The 24,202-nt window shown below is 36.0% G+C and overlaps 1 protein-coding gene across 2 annotated transcripts in view; it reads left to right on the forward strand.

Moving 5' to 3' along the window:
* Positions 1–22,496, forward strand: part of CCDC126 (coiled-coil domain containing 126) — a 30,753-nt gene extending 8,257 nt beyond the window's left edge. The window contains exons 3-5 of one of the 2 annotated variants that reach the window (XM_079151134.1): positions 4,561–4,627; positions 4,716–5,098; positions 19,155–22,496. In XM_079151134.1, coding sequence (XP_079007260.1) covers positions 4,861–5,098; positions 19,155–19,339 — 423 coding nt within the window. In that variant the 5' untranslated portion in view covers positions 4,561–4,627; positions 4,716–4,860 and the 3' untranslated portion in view covers positions 19,340–22,496. The remainder of the gene's footprint in view (positions 1–4,560; positions 4,628–4,715; positions 5,099–19,154) is intronic. The other variant, XM_079151133.1, reaches the window with a different exon arrangement.
* The last annotated feature ends 1,706 nt before the right edge of the window (positions 22,497–24,202 follow it).

The following is a 24,202-nucleotide window of genomic DNA, read 5'->3' on the forward strand; positions in this document are numbered from 1 at the left end:
AGGATGCCCTATTTAGAAGGCTGCCCTCAACCTTTTAAATAGCTGGAATTAAACGGGTATGTTACCCACCATTCCTGTGTGGATACTTCATTTTACTTTTTTTTTTTTAGACGTTTCCTTTTGAATGTGTCTCCTCTCCTTAATTTTTCTACCTTTGTGCCATAAAGACTTCATACCTTTTATAATTTCTTCAATTGGAAATTCTAAAAATATTCAGGAGATTATCATAGGTCAAAATAATAATGATGGTGAAAGTGATGATTTTATCTTACTTTAAAATCTCTCTAGTCAGGGTGAATTTGGGATTTTTTTTTTTTTAGTCATCAGCAGAAAATTGATATAGAGGCCTATAAGTTAAAGTTTAAAAGATTTTAGATTGTAGATCATTTTGGTGGAGGAGGGCTTTATAATCAAGAGTATGCTAGTTGATAGTGATAAGCCCCCAGTAACAGTGTTGCCCTTTCAGCTTTCTAAGTAGTGACTCTTTCATGATCTTGTGGTCTTCAGGGGTGGGATCAGAACTTGAAACATGAAGAAAAATGGGGAGATTCAGAGTGCAAGTTCCTCTTTCATTTGCATCTTTGAATATTGCACAGAAAGAAGAGACATTGAATCTTCCCTTTTCTTTATTTTTCTTTCCTGAAGATTGAGGCTAAGAATTATTTCCCTCTAATCCCTAATATAAAAGTACACTAATAAATTACATTCAGTTGCTAAAGATTTAAACTTCTTGCCTCCCCCTCTCCTACTGTATGAAAACATCGGCATAACTCTCAGAGAACGGAACAGTGTATTCATATTGATTCTGGGGATTAAAGTAGTACCAGTGGAAATTACTTTCTCTTTACTTCACCTTCACACTTGCCTCATCCATCTTGGCAGTAATGATTTCAGTTCCAGAAAAGACAACCTCTTTTCTACCTCACTACTTTCAAAGGTTGTTGTGGGTAGGTGCAAGTGGCAGGATTCCTGTTACACTGATGAAATGAATTATAGATTTGAATTTAGACACTCTTCCTGCAGCTGTTATTGTTGCTTTATAAGAAGTTTGAGATTTGGTCAGTGATTCTCTAACTTTACTGCATAAAGAACTAGTGTTCTTTAAAAAATACTGATGCCTGGCTCCCGTCTCCAGGCACATTAATGTAGTTGGTACTGGGCGGGACTGGCGCTAGGTTTAAAAACAAATCTAGGTGACTTTAATGTGAAGCATTTCCTTGGAAGAGACCAAAGACAGAATTGCATCCTTTTAGAAAACTTTCCTCTACTAGCTTTGTCTGGAATTTCTTGTGGAAATGAACTCTTGGAAAAAATAGTTTCAGGCAGCCTTGGGTTGCTTTAGGGAAACCTCAAGGGCCTTTGTTTCCTTTTTCTGAGGCATAAACTGGCTCCCAGACATCTTTTTTTTTTTTTTTTTTTTTTTTTTTTTTTTTTAAACCCCCCTTCTGTGCTGGGGATAGAACCCAGGACTCCCAGGTCCTAGACCTAGGCAAGGTCTCTACCACTGAACTACATCCCCAGCTCCCAGGCCATCTTTTCAACTTGGCAGCTCTATGATATTCTTTCTTCCTGGAGGTCCTTTTGGAATTCCTTAGTGAGTGAGAGTAAGTGTTCCCAACTTCTCACATCTTTGCTAGTCCCAAAGATGAAACCTTTTCATGTTGAATATTTTACTTCTTATCACTATAGAAATCATGTAACAAACTTAACAAGTTTGCAAAACATAAATTTCTTACTGTGATAGTTCCTGTAAAAATTCCTCACTTTCCCTGAGATGGGCATTTGCACTGCTTTCATTTTGTTCAGGGCAGTGCTGAGCGGACACAATCCATATGGAGTCCAGACTGGGAAGACCTTTCAGTTATGAAAGCCTCTTAGTTCTGAGTGTGATTGTACGATCAGACTGTACAGTCATATGGAGCAATAGGAATCTCTATCTAAAGTTTGTACCTGAGATCTTTGGCCCCTTACATTGAGAATCACTAGGTTTAAACTAAACTAGTTTCCAGAGACTCTTCCCTTGGATTATTCTTTGGGGATCATATGTTCACCAGCTGTTCTTGTGTCCTGTCTAGCACCTGTGTCTGGTGTTGGTTCTACTGTTTACTCTTTAAGACAGTGGTTAGAAGCTTGACATTAAGTTTGTTCCTCCTTGAAAGAATTTGCCTTATAGATGAGGCTCCCTGTGTTTGACTGTCCCATTACCTCCAACCTTGGCCTAGCAAATGTTCTTTTCTCTTCCCAATGCAATGTAGTCTTGGAATTTTCTACTTTAATGAGACTTTGGAAAAACTATGAGTTCTAATAGGGCTAGTCTTAAGAAGTTTCTCTAAAGGAAAGGACAGAACCTGAATGGATATATAGATTCTATACTTTTGGACTTTCAGCTCTTACCAAGTTTAGGTAACTAAAGTCAGCCCAGACAAAAATCTTAGGCAGGTTAGTCTCTCTAAGCCTTAATTTGATCATCTTTAAGGGGAGAATAATAACAATAACATACTTCAAGACATAGAGGAGCCAATAAAGATTTATGAAGGAAGAATAATGTAAATATGTAAAACATACATTCATTTGATTTTGCTAATAAAGCAAAGTTTAGTAACCCAATATTGATTTAATGGTATTGTTTTTATAAGATATAAAGGAATTTATTCTGTGTATGGTAACTAAAGAAAGAGTAGAAGAAAATTTGAAAAGGAATTAATTCCTAATTTTTAATGCAGTTGTTGTTTTACTACAGCAATTATTATTATACCCATTAGCGGTATCATGTTTGTAGTGAGGTTTGGCAGGATAATATACTTCAACAAAAACAGATGGGTGGTGTTCAAACTTGGAGCCCCAGAGTTTAGTGAAGGTATATTGGAGACTGTGGGGAGGCCAAGTGGACTGAGTGGGAGTTTTCTGAGCAGGACAGGTGAATCCGCGGCGCAGAAAATGCCCCCTCTTACACATGCTTTAGCACACACATCTAATAGTGAGGTTGTTATTGTTTTTGTACTGGGAATTGAACTAAGGATTACTCTACCACTGAGCTACATCCTCAGCCCTTTTTAAATCTTTTTAATTTTAAGACAGGGTCTTGCTAAGTTGCCAAGTTCTCCCATTGTTGCCCAGGCTGGCCTCCACCTTGCAATCCTCCTGCCTCAGAATCTCAAATTGCTGGGATTACAGTGTGCCACTGTGCCCAACTGCGAAGTTTTGACTGTATTTGTGTGTGTGTGTGTGTGTGTGTGTGTGTGTGTGTGTGTATTTTGATATTTTGTATAAGATTTTAAAATATCTTCTTATTTTAAAAAGCATGTGTTCTAGGAAGCAAATTTCTAGAGTAGAATTATAGCATCCCTGATCCCCAGCCTGTGTGCTGTTCAGTAAATATTTGCTGAATAAAAGGGATAGAATGCTTTATAAAGTTTGTTACCTTTATATTGCATAGTGCTTATTTTTAGTCTCATCCTCAAACTAGGTTTTATTCAATTATGTGATAATTCCCTAATAAGTGGATTAAAATTGAGATGTTTTGTTACATGAAGTTAAAAGGTTCTTGAAGATTATTTTTAGTAAGTTGTGAAATATCCTTGTAAAATGCACTGTTTTGACTCCAACCATTTCTGCTTAAAGCATTTTGTTCCATTTGTTGTAATGAAAGCATTTTCTTCACTGGACATTTTGGTGATTCGCATGTTATTATTCTCCAGGTCTTTCTAGATTTAGCGATTGTTACAACCTTTCCCTTTAAAAAAAAGAAAAATTGAAGTATAGTGCGTGGCATGTAGATCAGTGACAGAGCACTTACCTTGTATTTACCTGACTTCAATTCCTAGCAACACACACACACAAACACAAATAAAAAGTTGATGTATAATTTTCTAGTTTTTCCTTAAATTATACAAATACCTACACAAATTCATACCTTTGTCATTTAAGTTGTGGAATTGTAAGGGTGAGGCACGAGGCTCTCAAGTTGGAGACCAGGCTAGAAAATGAGCAAGACCCTTAAAAGGGTCTGTGGATGTAGCTTGGTGGTAGAGTGCTTACCTAGCATGTGCAAGGCCCTGAGTTCAATCCCCAGGACTGTACCATAAGTAAATAAGTAAATAAATAAAAGACATTGTGAACTCTGAAATATGGGGAAATATTTTAAGAAATTATAACAGTTTTCACCTTGGGTTGGATGCTTCCTAGGGTTATTTCCTTCCCATTAGTAATATCTTCTAGTAACATTTTTAAATGTTGGCATGCTTATATTGTGGAAATTTCTTGTTAGATGGGCATTTTGATTTTATATCTCTTTTACCTTATTTATAATTTTTACTTTGGCATTCATTTGTGTTTTCTTTTTAATTTATTACTTTTTTAAAAGTATTGAGAAATAGCTTTTAGGTATTAGGTTGGTGACATGTATTTAAACAGATTTAGATCTCTTATGAGTCTTATTGTATATCCATGGTTTTAGTTACAAATGAGAGGAAACCATTCAAAGAGTTTTGTAATCATGGTTGCATTTTTTTCAGATATTTTCACTGAATTGACATTTATTTTTATTTAAATTTTGATAAGGTATGAAATGAAACTGATAAAATACCAGAAAGCTTACTTGGTGGGGAGAAAGTCGTCAAGGAAAATGGTATACTTCCAAATCAAAACTAGAGCATCTCTTTACCATTATTTATTTTGTTACTTATATGACTAAGACTAATTGCCTTTCTTCTCAGTTTTACAGAGTCTATATGAGTGGAGGCAACCTTGCTGAAGATGAAGATTATACAATATTAGAAGAGTTTTTTTTTTTAAAAAGTCTTGATTGGCGGCTCGTCTCCAGTTACTGCTTTTCAGTCAAGTCTGTTTGCTTCATCAGAAATGTTTTTTACAATCTCAAGAAAAAATATGTCCCAGAAATTGAGTTTACTATTGCTTGTATTTGGACTCATTTGGGGATTGATGTTACTGCATTATACTTTTCAACAACCACGACATCAAAGCAGTGTCAAGTTACGTGAACAGATACTAGATTTAAGCAAAAGATACGTTAAAGCTCTAGCAGAGGAAAATAAGAACACAGTGGATGTTGAGAATGGTGCTTCCATGGCAGGATATGGTAAGATAACTCCTGAATATTTCTGGTTTTTTCCTCTTCAGTCTTTCCCCATTTAAAGATAGTCATGGAAATTGAACTCATTTTTCATGTATAAGTCTTTACAAAGTAATTTTTTCTTGATTTTTTTATTATAATTGTTTTCAAACATACTGAAAAGTAGAAATATACTCATATATTCATCACCCAAATTTAAGTTATTACAGTTTACAACATTTGTTTTGAAGAATATTAAAAGTATGTTATAGGGCTGGGGCTGTAGCTCAGTGGTAGAGCACTGTCCTCGAACATGTGAGGCCCTGGGTTCCATCCTCAGCATCACATAAAAATAAAGATGTAAGAAAAAGTACATTATAGAAATTGTGATATTTTACCACTAGGTTTTTATCTCTTTAAAAATATATATGTGGACTGGAGATATAGCTCAGTTGGTAGAGTGCTTGCCTTGGAAGCACAAGGCCCTGGGTTCAATCCCCAGCTCCGCAAATAAATAAATAAATAAATAAATACTAAGTGTGTCAAAATGTTAGTGTGTATATGTAAAAGTATGTAATTATTTATTTATTTATTGCCATACTTGAGATTGAACCCAGGGACTCTGTTCCACTGCACTATGTCCCTAACCATTTTATTTATTTATTTATTTATTTACTTACTTACTTACTTATTTATTTTTCACATAAGGGAGTTTATTAAGCACACACAGTGTCTCCCTGCAGGGTAAGAGAGAAAATGAGAGGAAAAGAGAAAGGGCGCATGCTAGAGAGAGTGGAAAAGCAAGGAGGAGAGAGAAAGCAAGTGAGTAGGAGAGAGAAAGCAAGAGAAAAGATGGTGGCGGTGCTATCCCTAAGCAGTTGAATTCTGCCCGGGCTAATGGGACCAATAACGGAGAAGGATACTTGCAAGCTGACTGATGAACCAATAGCTAGCTAGGATGTTCACAGACTGAAAAGTAGTTGGGAGGTGGGGAAATGGCTGCAGCGAAAGGGCGGGGAGAGCAGCTTTCAGACTGACAACTAGGTTGTGATGCAGCATAAAGGGCAGGGGAGTAGCTTTGTATTACATTCCCTTGTTTCTGTTTTTATAAGAAAACCTTTTGTTCTCCAGTTCTTTCCCGCCTTATCTCTCCTTCCTGCCTAAGTACCTAGGGCTGGTTTTGCAGGTGAGATGTAAAAAGTCCATTCTCCCAGGGGCAGTCTTCAACTTCCAGACTTCCAGAGGCAGATGGTTTTCATGGACTTCATTTACCATTTTATTTTTTTATATTGAGACAGGGTGTCACTAAGTTGCACAGGTTGGCCTGGAACGTGTGATCCTGCTAGCTCAGGATCCTGAGTAACTGGGATTATAGGTGTGTTCCATCCCCGGCTCTCTCTGTGTGTGTGTGTGTGTGTGTGTGTGTGTGTGTGTGTGTGTGTGTGTGTGTGTATGTGTGTGTATGAAAAGGGCAGTTTTTCCCACTCCCAGCAGTCCTCAGATTTCCTCTTCCTTGGAGCCACCCATTTAAAATTCTTTCATTTATTTGGGGATTACCTCTATGTTTAAATAACACAGTGTATGAGCCACTTCTTGATTTTTTTTCATCCCAAAATAAATTCTACCCATCCCCAGGTTGCCTTCTCTGACACATGTCCTTTTTCTCCTGATACTTTACTTTGTAAATTTTGGTTAGGATAATACTCAACTGTTTGTACTCTATTAGTGGTATTCATTACTCAGCCATGTGGTACATTATGTTTCCTTTCATGTACAACTTAATTTTCCCCCTAGAATTAATAACTATAGATTTTTGTTTCTTTGCCTATTTTTATATTCCATCTCCCCAAAGTTACTTAAATATCTTCCTGATATGTTCAGACCCATTAGGTATTTTATTGCTTCCTTTATTTTGAAGGAATCTTTCCTGGCCAGGTTTGGTGGTAGTCCCAGCTACTCAGGAGGCAGACTGAGGAGGATTCCCAAGTTTGAGGCCAGCCTGAATAACTTAGACCCTGTCTCAAAATAAAAAAATAAAATAAGGGTTGGGAATATAACTCAGTGGTTTAGTGCCCCCCTAATTCAATCTCCAGTATCGCCAAAACAAAATAAAGTCTTTCCTGGAATTTTCAGTTTAGCTCAGCTTTGGTCTGAATTGCTTGCTCTCTAGGCTTACAGCATGATTTGTTCTAGGATCTCACTCTGCCATCATCATGGATATTCTTTTTACTCCTCTCAATTTATCTCCTATTTCCTAAAATTTTGTAGCTTCTTCCTAATTTTAGGTTATTCCCTTTCTTGAGGAAAGCACAGGTGAGATAAAGTTTTGGGTTCCTTGTATATCTGGAAAGGTTGTTCCCCCTACAACCCTCATGCTTAATTGAAAATTTGGCTGGGTATAGAATACTAGGTTGAAAATAATTTTCCTTGAGATTTTAAAGACTGTTTTGTGTTCCACTCCATCTTCCATTTTTGAGAATCTAATCCTATTCTTATTCTTCAGTCTTTACATATAACGTATTTTTTGAAGCTTACTTTTATATATATTTTTTTATTTTTTTTTTTAGATGTTGGTGTACCTTTATTTTATTCATTTATTTATGGGCGGTGCTGAGAATTGATCCCAGTGTCTCACATATGCAAGGCAAGCTCTCTACCACTGATCCACAACCCCAGCACATGCAGCTTACATTTTCTAAAGTACGATCTTCGTTGTATATTGTTCTGAAATATCTCAATGATGTGTCTGGGTGGGGGTATCTTTGTATGTATCCTGGGACCTCAGTGTATATTTTAAAATCTGCAATTGATGTCATTCAATTCCAAGATATTTTCTTAGATTACTTATTTGATTTTTTCCTTTTTTAAAAATTTTTATTCTCTTTTTTTCTAGAATTTTGTTACTTAGCATTTGGGTTCCCTGAACTTATCCTCTAAATTTCCGGGTTTTTATTTTGTTTGTTTGTTTTTGTTTTGTTTTTTTGGTGCCGTACTGGGGATTTAACCCAGGGATGCTCTAGCACTGAGCTACACCATCTCAGCCCTTTTTAATTTCTGTTTTTATTTTATTTTTGGGGTGTGATAGGGATCAAACCCAGGGCCTTGTACCTGCTAGGCAAGTGTTCTGCCATTGAGTTACATCCCCAGCATCTCTTCTCTTTATCCTTTTTCTTTCTTTCTTCCTTCCTTCCTTTCCTTCCTTCCCTTCCTTTCCTTCCTTCCCTTTCTTCTTTCCTTCCTTCCCTTCCTTTCCTTCTTTTCCTTCCTTCCTTCCCTTCCTTTCCTTCCCTTTCTTTCCCTTTCCTTCCTTCCTTCCCTCCCTCCCTCCCTCCCTCCCTCCTTCCCCCTCCTCCCCTGAAGATTGAACCCAGGGTGTTTAACCACTGAGCAACATCCCCACCCCTTTTTTATATTTTACTTAGAGATAGAACCTTGCCAAGTTGCTGAGACTGACTTTGAATTCAAAATCCTCCTGCCTTAGCTTCCTGAGCTGCTGGGATTATAGGTGTGCACCACTGTGCCCAGCCCTTTTGCTTTATTTTTTGAGAGATTTATTTTCTAGCTCTTTATGGAGCTTTATTTTCAATTTATAAGACCTCTGACTTTTTTTTAAATCTGAGATTATCAGTGGCAGCTTTTCCAGAGTGCTTTTGTGTTTCTTCCAGATGTGTCTGATGATCCCTAGCCTTTTGTCAATAATTAACCCCTTAAGTCCAAAGTTTTCAATTCTGTGAATATTTCAGCAGAATTGACTCAGGTGCATTAACATAGGTTAGAAATCATAATCTAGAGTTTATATATATATATAGTTAATTAATGTTATACTATAATTTTTAATAGTAAAATTATATAATTTTGTAGTACATATTTATGAATTAAAGTTTTGCAGGGTGTGTGTGTGTGTGTGTGTGTGTGTGTGTGTGTGTAATGATGCTGGGGATGGAACCCAGGGCTTCATGCATGCTAGGCAAGCACTTTGCCACTGAGCTACATCCCCAGTCCTATTTAAATTTTTATAGGTGTTCCATTTCTGGAACAGTGGGACAAAATTGGTTAAGAATGAGACATTAAGATTGATGGAAATACTGAGTTGTTGGGTGGTATTTACTTCAGGATGGTCTGGCAGGCACATATCTTTGTTACAGCTTTAATGTTTAAATGATTTCTGATACCTGGAGTTAGCCAAACTTCACAGGTTAAGGGCATAGTCCTCCATATGACTGCCCTCACTTTAGACACCAGCCGCTTTGCTGAATATCCCCAAGCCACCCTTACTCTTGACCATCTGACTACAAATTCAGGCTTTACCATTCCCTCATGTTTGATAGTTTGCTGGAACCACTCATAAAATTCAATGAAGGTGCTGTGCTGCTTTTTACAGCGTTATTAAGCAAAAGGGGATAAATCAGAACCACCAAAGGGAGATACACATAGGGCGAGATTTGGGAGGATTCCAAATATGGTTTCTATTGTCTTATCTTCATGGAGTCAGTACACATAACCCTCCTGGCACATCAAGGCATATTAGGGTATGATAACATGCATAGTATTATTCAGCTGTAATCCCAGCTCCTTGGAAGACTGAGGCAGGAGGATCATAAGTTCTGGACTAATCTTGGCAACTTAGTGAGACCCTGTCTCAAAAACTAGAGAGCTGGGGATTTAGTTCAATGTGGAGTGTCCATGGGTTCAGTACCTAGTCCTGGGAGAAGAATTAGAGTATTGCTGACTAAGGAAGCTTGCTCAAACTTCTCTGTGCAGGGCGTTTATTGGGGTTTTATTGTATAGGCATGATTTATTGAATCATTGGCCACATGGCTGAACTCAGTCTCTAACCTTCCTCCCTTCCTGGAGGTCACCTGAAACCCTCAATTCTTTAATCACATCCTTGATTTTTCAGGAATGGCCAGCCACCATCCTGAGTTGTCTCATTAGCACAAAAGATCTGGGGGCCTACTTTGAGTCATCTCATTAATATAAACTAACAGATGTTGTCCCAGGGGCCTACCTTGACTAGCAAAGATGTTCATCATTCAGGAAATTCCAGGTACTTGGTGGCTACATCCAGGAACCAGATACAAGGACAAACTAAGTTCTTTATTACATAACATTGTAATCTACCCTTTTCCATGTTTTCACTCTATGTAGTTTTAGTTACCTGTGGTCAAACATAGTCCAAAAATATTAAATGGAAAATTCCAGAAATACATCTTAAATTTTCAATTGCACATCATTCTGAGTAGCATGATGAAATCTCATGCCATCCCATTCCATTCTTCCCAGGATGTGAATCATCCCTTTGTCCCATGTATCCATTTTGTGTACACTACCTGCTTGTTATATAGTCATCTTGGTTATCAGTTGGACTGTTGCATTAACATTGTGCTTCTTTTGTTCAAGTAATGCTACTTTTTGTGGAGTTTTTTTGGTGTGTGAATGTGCTGTGCTGGAGATGAAACCCTGGGCCTTGTGTTCACTAGGCAAGTGCTCCGCCACTGAACTACATTCCCAGACCCTATTGGCTTCTATTCTTTTTAATAATAACTCCAAAGTGCAAGAGTAGTGATGCTGGCAATCCAGATTCGCCAAAGAGAAGTCATAAAGTGCTTCCTTTTAGTGAAAGTGTGAAAGATCTAGACTTCAGAAAAAAAAAAAAAAAAAATCACATGCTGAGATTGCTAAGATCTGTGGTACTTTATTGTCATTAAACTCTTACCTTACCTAAATTTTTTTTTTTTTTTTTTTTGCAGTGTTGGGGATCAAACCCAGGCATAAGGTCTTGCAATTGAGCTATGTCCCCAGCCCACCTTCCCACCTTACCTAATTTTTAAATTAAACTTCGTTGTATGTATAGGAAAATACATCGTATATGTACTGTTCAGTAGTTTCTGTAGTTTTAGGCATCCACTGGGGGTTTTGGGGAATATATTCCCTCAGAATAAGGGGAGCTATTATATCAGTAAATTTTAAAAAAATTTGGGATTATATCTAATATCAGTATATTTAAGTCTTTCCTATTGAGCTAATCAGAAATCCCAGAGATTTCTTGCCTGGGGAATTATAGGCCTATGAGTGCTCTGGGATCTGAGTAGAGAAAAAAGGCAGGATAAAGAAGATTGGTTCAGCAGTTACTATGTAGACTTCCAGTTCTCCCCCAGTTTTCACTGTGGCACCCAGACCCTCAGCTGCTCTGCCCACATGAGAAAATGTACATCAGATCATCTTCAGCTGGGGAGGTTTGGGAGTGATGTAGAGAATTGAGGAAAATCAAATTGCTTTATAAACCGATTTCACACAGTCTTTTTTTAAGTCTCTTCTTTACCCCTCTTTTCAGTAATACATGGTGTAAAATTCCTGAGCATTTTGGGGATGTGGTTCTGTGGGGAAAATTGGATTGCTTCTTGGCTTTTTCTGCTTTTTATTTAATTCATCCATTTCAGGTAAGCACTTTAGTATTTGGTGAGGCATCAGGAATTAGCATAGGTTAAATGCATGTGTTTAGTTTATCATCTTTACCTGGAAATGTACTGGACATTCTCTATATTTTCTTCTTTCCTTTATGATGATTTTCTTGAAGTGATGAGTATTGGTTTGTATATGCTTTTAAGAATCAAATATAGGGCTGGAGTTGTGGTAGAGCACTTGCATAGCACTTGTGAGGAACTGGGTTTGATCCTCAGCACCACATAAAAATAAATAAAGATATTTTGTCCATCTATAATTAAAAATATATTTAAAAAATAAGAATGAAACCTAGATGACTAGAGATGAAGGTGGGTGTAAACTGAGATGGAAGTCCTTGTCACATATACAGATACAGACATTGTTTTGCATTGTGTTTAGTTCAAGGACACAGATAGAAATAATGAATAAGCAGATTCTCACAGAACAGGAGAAATATTTGAAAGAAAATTCCTTCTAGTTGAGCACAATAATAGTTGTATTTTAAAAATTGGCCATCTATAGCTAGGCGAGGTAGAAAATGCCTGTAATCCCAGTGACTCAGGAGGCTGAGACAGGAGGATAGCAAGTTCAAGGCCAACCTCAGCAACTTAGTGAGATTCTTAGCACGTATTGAGACTTTGTCTCAAAAATAAAACAATCCTGGGTTCATTCCTTCAGGATCACAAAAACAAAAACAAATCTCCCTCCCACAAACCAGCTATTTGTGCTGTGCTATCCAGCCATGTATAATGGCCAAATATCTTATGGATACCTCTATGGAGAAAAAAAAAAAGTACCAAAAAGCAAAGAGATAAAACCTTTAAAAAAGCTTCCAGAACGACTGCTCAAATCTATCCCATTTTGTTTCTCTTTATTGGACTACCTAAACATTCAGATCCATCTAGAATTCATTAAATTTTGCTTGTAGTAATGCTAGCTCCTCAAGAAAAGATGCTGACTGTACCTTGGTTTAAGGACATAGAGAAGTATATAGTCACAAAAAGTTTGTTTTGTAGTACTGGAGATTGAACCCAGTGGTGCTGTGCCACCGAGCTACATCTCCACATCCACAGTCTCTCTCTCTTTTTTTTTTTTTTTTATTTTAAACAGGGTCTTGCTAAGTTACCAAGGTTGACCCAGAACTTGAAATTCTCTCTGCCTCAGTCTCTATCACTGGGTTATAAGTGTGTATACTATGCCTGGCTATTTACAAAAAAAAATTCTAACATTCATTTGTATTTTATAATTAATGAACTAATACGTTTTATGTTCAAAAAAATTGACAGGTCAAAAATAAGCTGAATATCATTTGTAGTCCTATATAAGTATCATCACTGTTAATATACTTTGTGTGTAATTGTGCACACAAACTTGGTTTTAAAAGCAAAGATAAGACCATCTATGCATGGTAGTTATTTATTTATTGTTTGTTCTATTTAGTTATACATGATAGCAGAATGCATTTTGATTCATCATACACAAATGGAGTACAGCTTTTCATTTCTCTGGTTGTATGTGACAGTCACACCATTCGTGTAATTGTACATGAACATAGGGTAATGTTTGTCTCTTTCCACCATCTTCCCCCTCCCCATTTCCCTCTACACAATCCAACGTTCCTTCATTCTTCCCTTATCCCCATCCCCTGCCCCATTATGTATCAGCATCCACTTATCAGAGAAAATATTTAGCCTTTGGTTTTTTTGGATTGGTTTATTTCACTTAGCATGATATTCTCCAGCTCCATCCATTTACCAACAAATGCCATAATTTTATTCTTCTTTACGGCTGAGTAATATTCCATTGTGTATGTATACCACTGTTTCTTTAGCCATTCATCTGTTGAAGGACTTCTAGGTCAGTTCCACAATCTAGCTATTGTGAAATGAGCTGCTATAAAACACTGATGTGGCTGTATCACTGTAATATGCTGATTTTAAGTCCTTTGGATATAGACTGAGGAGTGGGATAGTTGGGTCAAATGGTGGGTCCATTCCAGGTTTTCTGAGGAATCTCCATACTACTTTCCAGAGTGGCTGCACCAATTTGCAATCCCACTACCAATGTATGAGTGTACCTTTTTCCCCATATTCTTGCCAACATCTATTTTTGCTTGTATTCTTGATAATAGCCATTCTAATTGGAGTGAGATGAAATCTTAGGGTAGTTTTGATTTGTATTTCTCTAATTACTAGAGATGTTGAACATTTTTTCATATATCTGTTGATCACTTGTCTATGTTCTGTGAAGTGCCCAGTTCCTTAACCCATTTATTGATTGGATTATTTGTATTTTTGGTAAGTTTTTTGAGTTCTTTATAAATTCTGGAGATTAGTGCATGTGGTAAATATTTTCCCCCACTCTGTAGGCTCTCTCTTCACATTATTGATTGTTTCCTTTGCTGAGAAGTTTTTTAGTTTACATCTATTCCATTTATTGATTGTTGCTTTTATTTCTTGTGTTTTGGGAGTCATGTTAAGGAAGTCTTGTCCTAAGACAACATGATGAAAATTTGGGCCTACTTTTTCTTCTGTTTGGTGCAGGGTCTTGGTCTAATTCCTAGGTCCTTGATCCATTTTGAGTTGAGTTTTGTATGTATGGGTATTTAAAAACAGTATATGGTAGAGATATTTCTGTGTCAGTTAATATATTCCTGCATTTTACTAATCACATAGTATTTAAGCAATTCCACAATTTTAATCATATTTGTTTATAAAAATATTATTGTAAGTATTCAAATATTATATAAATATATATTTATAATAGGAGAGCAGAAAGAATCTAAGTTAATTTGGCATAAGTTAATCTAGGTTAATTAGCATACTTTTTATTAAGGGTAAATAGTAACTTCAGCTTTGTTGGTCATATAGTGTCTGTTGCAATAAATGAGCATGGCTGTGTTCTAAAATTTTATTTACAAAGATAGGCAGCCAGCCAGCCATAGTTTGCTAAAATATGGTATATATGCATAATTCTCTAATCCATTGCTTTATTTCGAACCAATGGATTGTACTGAGCATACTGGTTTGTAACTTCCTTGTTTTGATTTAATTACTATGGCTACGTTTCCATGTTATTATATATAGGTCATGTTTTTTAATGACAGTATTGTTTCATTTTATAAATGTACCTTTCATTTAGTCTCTAATGATGAGTAATTTGGTTATAGCCCCCCCTTTTTTTGAATGTTTTTATCAGTTCTATAGCTATTAGGGAAATTGAATATATAATTAACACCCCCCACCCCCCAAAGAATCTCTAGGCCTAGACGGTTTTGCTGGAGATTTCTGTCTGTACTTTAAAGAATAATTGACATAATTGTATATAGTCCTTCCAGAAAATAGAAGGAAGCTTCCCAGTTTGTTTTATGAAACTGGTATTACTCTTAAACCAAAACCAAATTCAATATAATAAAAACTACAGATCAATGTCTTTCCTGAATATAGATGAGAAACTCATTAAGAAAATATTAACAGTTCAATGTTGTATCTCTTTCATCCTACCTTTTCCTTTAATTGCTATCTGTAACCTTTATTCTTAATCAATGATTGGACCATACCTTCATAATTCATGTTAAAACTCAGCTTGGTGCCAAAACTCTTAGGTATTTAGCTTCATTTTATGTTAATTTTCTAGGAGTCCTCTATCCCCACCCCACGATTCTATTTACACCACTTTGTCCTAGGTTGCTATTTCAAATGGTATTAAAAAGGTGACTGCCTGAGAAACCAGAGATCCAGTATTTATCTTTTTAGTCTTATTGCTGAAGGGTTTAAAAATACATGTAATTATCTCTTATTTGCCAGATACTATTATATTTTTAAAATAATTTTTATTGGTGCATAATTATATATAATAGTGGGATCCATTGTGACATGCTCATATATGCACATAATATAACCTTATCAGTTTCATTTCCCAGTACCACCTCTTTCCCTTCTCACTGCTGCAACTCCTGATTGAAAGGTCTTTTAAAAAGGAAAAAAAAAAAAAAAAAAAAAAAAAAGCTGTGTTTTTCTATTTTGAAAAATTTTAAATCTTCAGAAAAAAATTAAAATTGTATGGTAAGGGCTGGGGTGGTTGTGGCTCAGTGGCAGAGCACTTGTCTAGCACGTGTGATGCACTAGGTTTTATCTTCGACCCCACATAAAAAAATAAATAAAGTTTAAAAAAAATTGTATAGTAAAGACTAGGAATATAGCTCATTGGTAGTGAGCTTAGCATGTATAAGACCCAGGTTCAATCTCCACTCCCACCCCCAAACTGTATATATACTTTATCTGGTCTCACCATTACCTCACAGTTTTTTCTATATAGGTTGAATATCTCTTAACTGAAATTTTTGGAATCAGAAATTTTTAAATTTCAGATTTTTTTAGATTTTGGAATATTCTTATGTATATAATGAGATTACTTAGGGATGGAACCCAAGTCTAAACAGGAAATTCATTAGTGTTTCATATACACCTTATATACATAGCCTGAAGGTAATTTTATATAGTATTTTTAGTTTACTTAAATTTTAACAGTAACCTGTTACATGAAGTCAGGTGTGACGTTTTCCATTTGTGGCATCCAGAAACTTTTGGATTTTTTGAATTTCCTTTTTGTGGTGCTGGGGATTAAGCCCAGGGCCTGGTGCATTCGAGGAAAGCACTCTACCAATTGAGCTATAGCCCCAGCCTTGCTTTTCCTTTCTATAGGTGAGTATATATGCTGTTGTTTTGTTCCATTTGAAAGAAGTTGTGTATATTATGATATTTCATCCCTAAATACTTTTTGCCAGAGGATTTTCTCTATACAATTTTTTCTTGTACATTCCCCACTGAACTAGAATATTTAGGTGCTCCTGATGAATGATGACAAAGATGCACTGTTTGGAAAGTCTCATTCTATAACTAGGCTTCCTCCACACAAATTTCTCACTCAATTCATATTACATTGATTTTTTTTTATTGTTTGCTAAAAATTTTCTGATCATCCTCTACTATCAGCACCAACATTACTCTCCCTCCTCCTTTCTGATATCTCTTATTTATTCATTTTTAAAAATTTCTGGCAAAATACTTAAAACATTTGTCATTTAACTGTTGTGTATTTGTGTATGTGGGTTGTCCTGGGGATTGAACCCAGATACTCTACCACTTAACTGTATCCCCAGCCCTTTTTATTTTAAATTTTGAGACAGGGTCTCTAAGTTGCTGAGGCTGATCTTGAACCTAGTGATCCTCCTGCATCAGCCTCCTAAGTACTTGGTAATACAGGTGTGCATCACTGTGCCTGGTGCCACTTAACCATTTTTAAGTGTACAATTCATTGGTATTAATTATATTCACAGTGTTGTACAACTATCACCATGCTTTTTAAAAACTTTTAAAACTTGCACTACTGCAAACAAGAAACTCTGTAATTAGTAAGCAGTAAATTTTTTTGGCATCCCTGGTTGGACCGAAACAGTAATAACTTTTTAGTCCTTCCCTTCCTTTGGCCCTGGGTAATCTGTATTTTCTGACTGTCTGGATTTGCCTGTTTGGGATATTCCATATAAGTGGAATCATAAAATGTTTGACCTTTTGTCTCTGGCTAATTTCACTTTGCATAATACCTGCAAGGTTTATTCATGTTGTAACATGGATCAGAACATCATTCTTTTATGACTGAATAAATATTCCTTTGTGTGTATTTCACCACATTTTGTATATCCATTCATCCGTTGAGAGATACTTGGGTTGTTTCCACCTTTTGGCTGTTGTGAATAAAGCTGCAGTGAACATTGGTATACAGCATTTCTTTGAGTCCTTGCTGTTAATTTATGGGGATTTATACCTAGGAGTGGAATTCCTGGGTCATGTGCCAATTTTATGTTCAACTTTTCAAGTAACTGATAAAGTGTTTTTCATGCAGTCACACCACATTTCATATTCCCACTAATGTGAAATTTTCAATTCCCTTACATCTGACCAGCTCTTCTTCCCTTTTTCTTTGAGGAGAGCCATCCTAGTAGAAGTGGTATCTCATTGTGTTTGTTTGTTTGTTTTTTTAAATATATTTATTAGTTGTTGGTGGACACAATACCTTTTATTTTTATGTGGTACAGAGGATCGAACCCAGGGCCTCATGCATGCTAGGGGGTGCTCCGCCACTGAGCCACAAGCCCCAGTGATGTGGTTTTGATTTGCATTTCCCTAATAGGTGTTGGACATCCGTGTCTTCTTTGAAGAAATGCCTCTTCAAGTCCTTACTCATTTTTTTTTTTAAAGAAAGTATAATTTCCCCTCTCAAGCACAAGACCCTGGGTTCAATCTCCAGCACTGCAAAAAAAAAAAAAAAAAAAAAAAAAAAGGTATAATTTCCACTTCATTTCTCTCGCAGAGGATAGTTTTTCTAAAGTCCTTAAGGAAGGACTCAACTTCTTATATGGGCTTTGGTGGAGCTTGGGGGGCCATGCCAGCAAGTCTAAATTAGGGTGGGGTATTCTGTCCTGGTCTTCATGTGATCAAGATTAAGTGACCATCTTGCTGCAAATGGCATAGCTCATGCAGTAATAGAGCTTCACATGCAGTTTGGGAAGCACATAGGCATTGAGGACACTTAAGACATGTCCCTGATGGCTGCTGCATCTGCTGTGTTTCAGACTTCTTAAAGGCTTTGTTCAGGCTGGGGAGATAGCTCCGTTGGTAGAGTGCTTGCCTTGTGTGCACAAGGCCCTGGGTTCAATCCCCAGGACCACAAAAAAAAAAAACAAAAGAAAAAAAAAAAAAAACTTAAAGGAATGGTTCTTGGGCATAAGATCTAGTGCAGTTCTCTGAATAGTCTGCACTTGGCTGTGGTTCTTTGGTACAACCTGTTCCTTCTGTTTATTTGTTTATTGAAAGTGAGGACCTGAGCCCTTTGCTCATATTTTAAATTAGGTTATCTTTTAAAAAAATATATAGCTATATATTAGTTGTTGATAGACCTTTATTTTATTCATTTATTTATATGTGGTGCTGAGACTCGAACCCAGTGCCTCACATATGCTAAGCAATTGCTGTACTGCTGAGCCACAACCCCAGTCATATCTTTTTTTTCTTAAGTTGCAGAACACATGTATATGTTCTGCATAGTAGATGTTTATCAGCTATATGGTTTACAGATATTTCCTTGCATTCTGTAGCTTGTCTTTTTGCTTTCTTGATAATGCCCTTTGATGCCATAAAGTTTTAAATTTTGATGAAACCTGATTTATCTCTTCTTTTTGGCTTCTTCTTTTTTTTTTTTTCTTTTTCTTTTTCGTTTTCTTTTTTTTTTTTTTTTTTTTTCAGTACTGGGGATTGAACCCAGGGCCTGAGCTCAGCCTTTGGCTCATGATCTTTCTATCTTTGTAACAGAACCATCTGCAAATATCTGCTCTATTGCCCTAGAAAAGTGAGAGTTTCTCTCATGTTTATAACTCTGACACTGCTTTTGGAAACTCTATGTGATGCTATTGATTGAAATAATTAGGCTTTCTCTATTTGTGGTATGGCTGCATTCTTTCTGGTATATTTTCTCTTAGATACCCTAATCATTGTTCACCTTTTTCTCTTAAACTATGAAAACACAAATATCAAGTGCTCTATCAATGTTTAATATGGTTTATTCTGATTTTTCCTCCTAGCGGATCTGAAAAGAACAATTGCTGTCCTTTTGGATGATATTTTGCAACGCTTGGTGAAGCTGGAGAACAAAGTCGACTATATTGTTGTGAATGGCTCTGCCACCAACGCAACCAATGGTACTAGTGGGAATTTGGTGCCAGTAACCACAAATAAAAGGATAAATGCATCAGGCAGCATTAGATAGCAGTTGAAGATCACCCTGTGCTGCTTCATCCACTGTGGATTATATCCTGTTGCAGAAAAGCTTTTTAATTCTGGCTAGGACAAAATAATACTTTATAAAAACTCCATGTGTATTTTCAAGGAGTGTGCTAGATTCATGAAACTCTTAATTCTGTATATAAAATTTTAAAATGTTATTAGTTTGCTGTCAAGCAAGTCTCTTCAATGCTGTATTATATCCTTAAAGGGAATTCGATAACATGGTTAATGTAGTAATAAGCAGGTAGGTGATCTTGTATAAATCTTTTGTGTTTGAGATCAAGCTGAAACAAAAACACTAAAGACATATTCATTTCTATAAAATATTTATTTAAGTATATAACTTGTTTATTCAGACAAATGGAGAATATTGTTATTGAATCATTCTGTCACTTGTTCTCAGTAGATGTAACTGTTGGACTAAGGCTATTAGAAAATGTGCTTTACTTCCAGTACTATATTTTGTAACTAAGCTTATGAGCAGAGAAAGGAAGTAAAATGTTGAAAATAATGTTTTGAAATCATGACCCAAAGAATGTCTTCATTTGCACTATCCTTCAAAATAACTGAAGGTTAATTATTGTATATTTTTAAAAATTACATTTGTAAGAATATAATCTTGAAATGGGTAGCAGTCACTGTCCATAAGCTATTCTTAACATTGGGGGCAATTTAATAATAACATTAAAATAGTATTCTTTAATCTCATACTTAAAATTTTCTTACATATAGTTTAAAGAATAAGAGATATTTTTATGATGAAATTAAAAATAACTATTCATGATATTTCACATATCTGAGTGTTGCTTTAAAAGTTCAACCCCTTAGCTGGGTGCAGTGTCCCTTAACTGTAGTCCCAGCTGCTTAGGAGGCTGAGACTGGAGGATCAAGAGTATAAGGCCATCCTGGGCAACATAGTGAGACCCTGTCTACACAAAACAAACCAAACAAAAAGCATTTAACCCCTTGAGTATTTATGTGATCCAGAATGCACATTATTTCCACATTTGGGTGATTTTTGCTTTTGTTATGTTGGTGAGGAGAAGGGGACTCTTGAGGATTTTTAACCAGATATGTATAATAAAGGTGTTTGTGCTGCATAAAATTGCTTAGAAAATGTTAATATTACTTGATGTTATATAAGAGTATTGTACTTTATGAAACTTTTTAATTAGGTTTTCATTTTATATAATGACCACTTAAAATAATTAAGAACATTTAATTTAAATTATAAAGATTGGCTATCCTTTCAGTGAAACAGCTACTGTGTACAGCACAAGAAATCTCAATCTTGGGTAATTCTAGTATAGAATGAAGTACACCTTTATTTAAATTTCCCTTGTAGCAAATCTAATTGCTATATGGTACCCTATATGTCATAGTATTTATTCTCTGTAAAACCTGCTAAAGTGCAGCTAGCTTCTAGATTTAGGCTATATGGAATTTAGTTTTAGATATTGTATTCATTATTATAATATGCTACCACAAATAGTAACAATAATTATAATATTTTGTTAAAATAAATGTGAGAAAGTATTGTTTCAAAGATGATTTCCAGACTGTCTTTTCTGTACCTTTATATGAAGAGATTAATTGTATACCATCGCCAGGTGAAGTTTGGAATAATTGGTCTCTCTGATGAGATGTGGACATTTTTGTTTCTTGTTTTTTTTTTTTCAGGGATGAAATAAAATATATTGTTTGTACTTACAAAGTGTTATACATTTTTAAAGTAGTGGTTATGCACTTAATAAGTAGTAAAAAATAATTAAAAGAAATTTTAACATAACTTTGGGTTTGTTTCATCAACTCTGCATAATTTTTCAAAAGAGAAAAATTGAAGGTTATCCAGTAGTACCTCTCATTTGATGCCTAGATGGAACATCTGGGAACAAGTCTGGATTGAGATTGGGGGTAGATTCTGAGTTTGTACCCTTAAGTTGAAATTTACTGTTGATTTTTTTTAAGAGTCAAACCTTCATATTTATACTTTCGGTTAATTGTGCCAGGCCAGGCACTGTTGAGATGCCCATGACTCCATCAGAGAAAACCAGATATACTATTTAATGTTGGATATATCAAAACTATGAAGAGAATAAAAAGGATAAGAGAGCTAGAGGAATGCTATTTTCGGAAAGTTGTCAGAGGTGACTTCCCTTACACAGTAACATTTGAGTTAACTCACTGAATTATGTTTGGTACGCAACTATGAAACTATCTGGAGGTGTGAGAATCCCAGAGGATTATCAGATTCAAATTTGCTGAGGCAAAACCAAGATTGATATGGCCAGAAAGATTCAGGTAAGAAATGCAGCATGGGGCAATTCAGAATTGAGTTTAAAGTTCACTTAAGAACTTCAGATTTTAAGTGGAAATGAGAAGTCAGTAGAGAATGGAGCCATGAGACATCAGATTAACTTGTGTTTGTTCGCTTCTCGGTGTTGGCACCCAGGGCCTTGCATATACTCCGCAGTTGTTCTCCCACTGATCTACATCTCCGGCCCAGAGATTCCCATTTGTATACTAAAATGTCAATAGTATGTTTCCCTGGGCAGAGATATTTCAGATTTTCTTCCCATTTTGCTTCTCTGGTTTTTTAAAAAATCTATTCTCATCTCAAACAATGAGTCCTGTCATTCTCTTAACTAAAGTTCTTAACAAAGCTGATCTTTTATGTACAACATAAATTCCTTTCCGAGTCAGTAAGTATAATGTTTAATCAGTTATCTGGCTAATATTACATTATATATATTTTACTCAGTTTTTAAGCATTTTGGTTGTAGATGAAATATTTAGCTCTATATGTGGGACACACCTAAAACCTGATCACTTCCATGCTGTTATCATTTTAGATGCTGGAGGGTAACATAATAAAATGTGATTAATTATCCATTTGGAGGAGACAAGTGACAAAATGTCACCACTTGTATAGAAAAGAAGGGCAGGCCTGGCATGTGGCACTTACCTATAATCCCAGCATTTTAGGACGCTGAGGTAGGAGGATTTTAAGTTCGAGGACAATCTTTGCACTTTAGTAAGACCCTGTCTCAAGATGAAATGAATAAATAAAAAGATTTGTGTGTTTGCAGTTTTTATTTTTTCGGTCATTCTCAGTATTTTTCAAACTTTTTTTTTTTTTTTTTTGTGGCGCTAGGGATTGAACCCAGGCCCTATACATATGAGGCAAGCACTGTACCAACTGAGCTATATCCCAGTGACTTTATATTGCTAAATCCAATGGCCAATACTCAGTCAACTCTCTTGAACTATTTGTATTATATAGCACAGTTGCTATTTTTTTAATTCATGAAAATTTCCAAACATAAAAGTAGGAAGCATACTTTAACAAACTCCCGTGTGTCCATCATCACCTACTTTCAACAGTTGTCAATACTTTACTATATTCGGTTCTAGGTGTGGGCTGCTTTGATTGCTGAAAAAATCGAGCCAGGTGCAGTGATGCACACCTGTAATCCCTTCTACTGGGAAGGCTAAAGCAGGAGAACCATAAATTTGAAGCCAGTCTGCAATTAAGCAAGACCCTAGCTCAAAATTTTTAAAATGGCTGGGGAAGGGGATAAAGCTCAGTGGTAGAGCATCCTGGGTTCAATCCTCAGAACCTCCTAAATAAACAAACAAATAAATAAATACACTTGTGCCTCTTACATCCTGAAATTCTTTTCTTGGTGAACATCAAGAACCTGGTTGTTCTGAGTTGAGATCCCCTCCCTCTGGGGACCTCCTTGGATCTCTTTCCCAAGGACAATTTGGTGATATGGCAATATTAGTTTTTTGTTTTTGTTTTTTCCTGGTACCAGGGATTGAACTCAGAGGTGCATAACCACTGAGCGACATCCCCAGTCCTCTATCTTTTTGATCTTAAGTTGCAGAACACATGTATATGTTCTCGATAGTAGATGTTTATCAGATACATGGTTTACAGATATATTTGAGGCAGGGCCTCACTAAGTTGCTGAGGCTGGCTTTGAACTTGCTATCCTGAGCCACTAGCATTACTAGCATGCACCATCAAGCCCAGCTCTTTGTCTTTCTAGTACTAGCCAATCTAACAGGTCTGAGGTGATATTGCGGTTTTAATTGGGCAATATTGGTTTTTGATTGCTGCTTTGCTTTTTTTGGCACAATAAGATGTCCCAAATACAACTGGTAAATTTGTTGGAATTGGTTGTTTATCCAAAAAGTCTAGTCCTTTTAGTCTGAAATGGTGTTTAACGATCGCAGTACAGAATTCTGGTTGCTATTGGACTATCATTGCTTCTTGACCTCCATGGATAGAGGTAATACACAGCTATTAGAAATTAGCTGTGTGTGGTGGTGCACACCTGTAATCCCAGCAGTTCGGGAGGCTGAGGCAGGAGAGTGGAAAGGTCAAAGCAAGCCTCAGCAATTTAGTGGGTCTTAGGCAACTTAGCAAGACACATTTTTATGTCTAAAAATGAAACACAAAAAAGGCTAGGGTTGTGGCTCAGTGATTAAACGCTCCTGGGTTCAATCTCTGCCAAACAAACAAATAAAACTAGAAAATTATGATTTTATACTGGGATTTATAACTACAATTTATAAATATTTTTTTCTTCAGTGCTGTGGATTGAACCCAGGGCCTTATGCATACTAGGCAAGCATTTTACCACTGAGCTACATCTTCAGCTCCATTCTAAGGTTTTTTGTTTTTGTTTTTAACTGATCTTTTTTATACTGAACATCATGACTTTAACAGTGTCTTAGTTGTATTATAATATGCATGTTTCAAAATAATAACAATATTGTTATTAACAATAAGACCATTAAATGAAACTAGGTAATTTGAGATATCTGCCCTTTATTT

Source organism: Sciurus vulgaris, assembly GCF_902686455.1.
Source record: "Sciurus vulgaris genome assembly, chromosome: 8".
Classification (NCBI taxonomy): domain Eukaryota; kingdom Metazoa; phylum Chordata; class Mammalia; order Rodentia; family Sciuridae; genus Sciurus; species Sciurus vulgaris.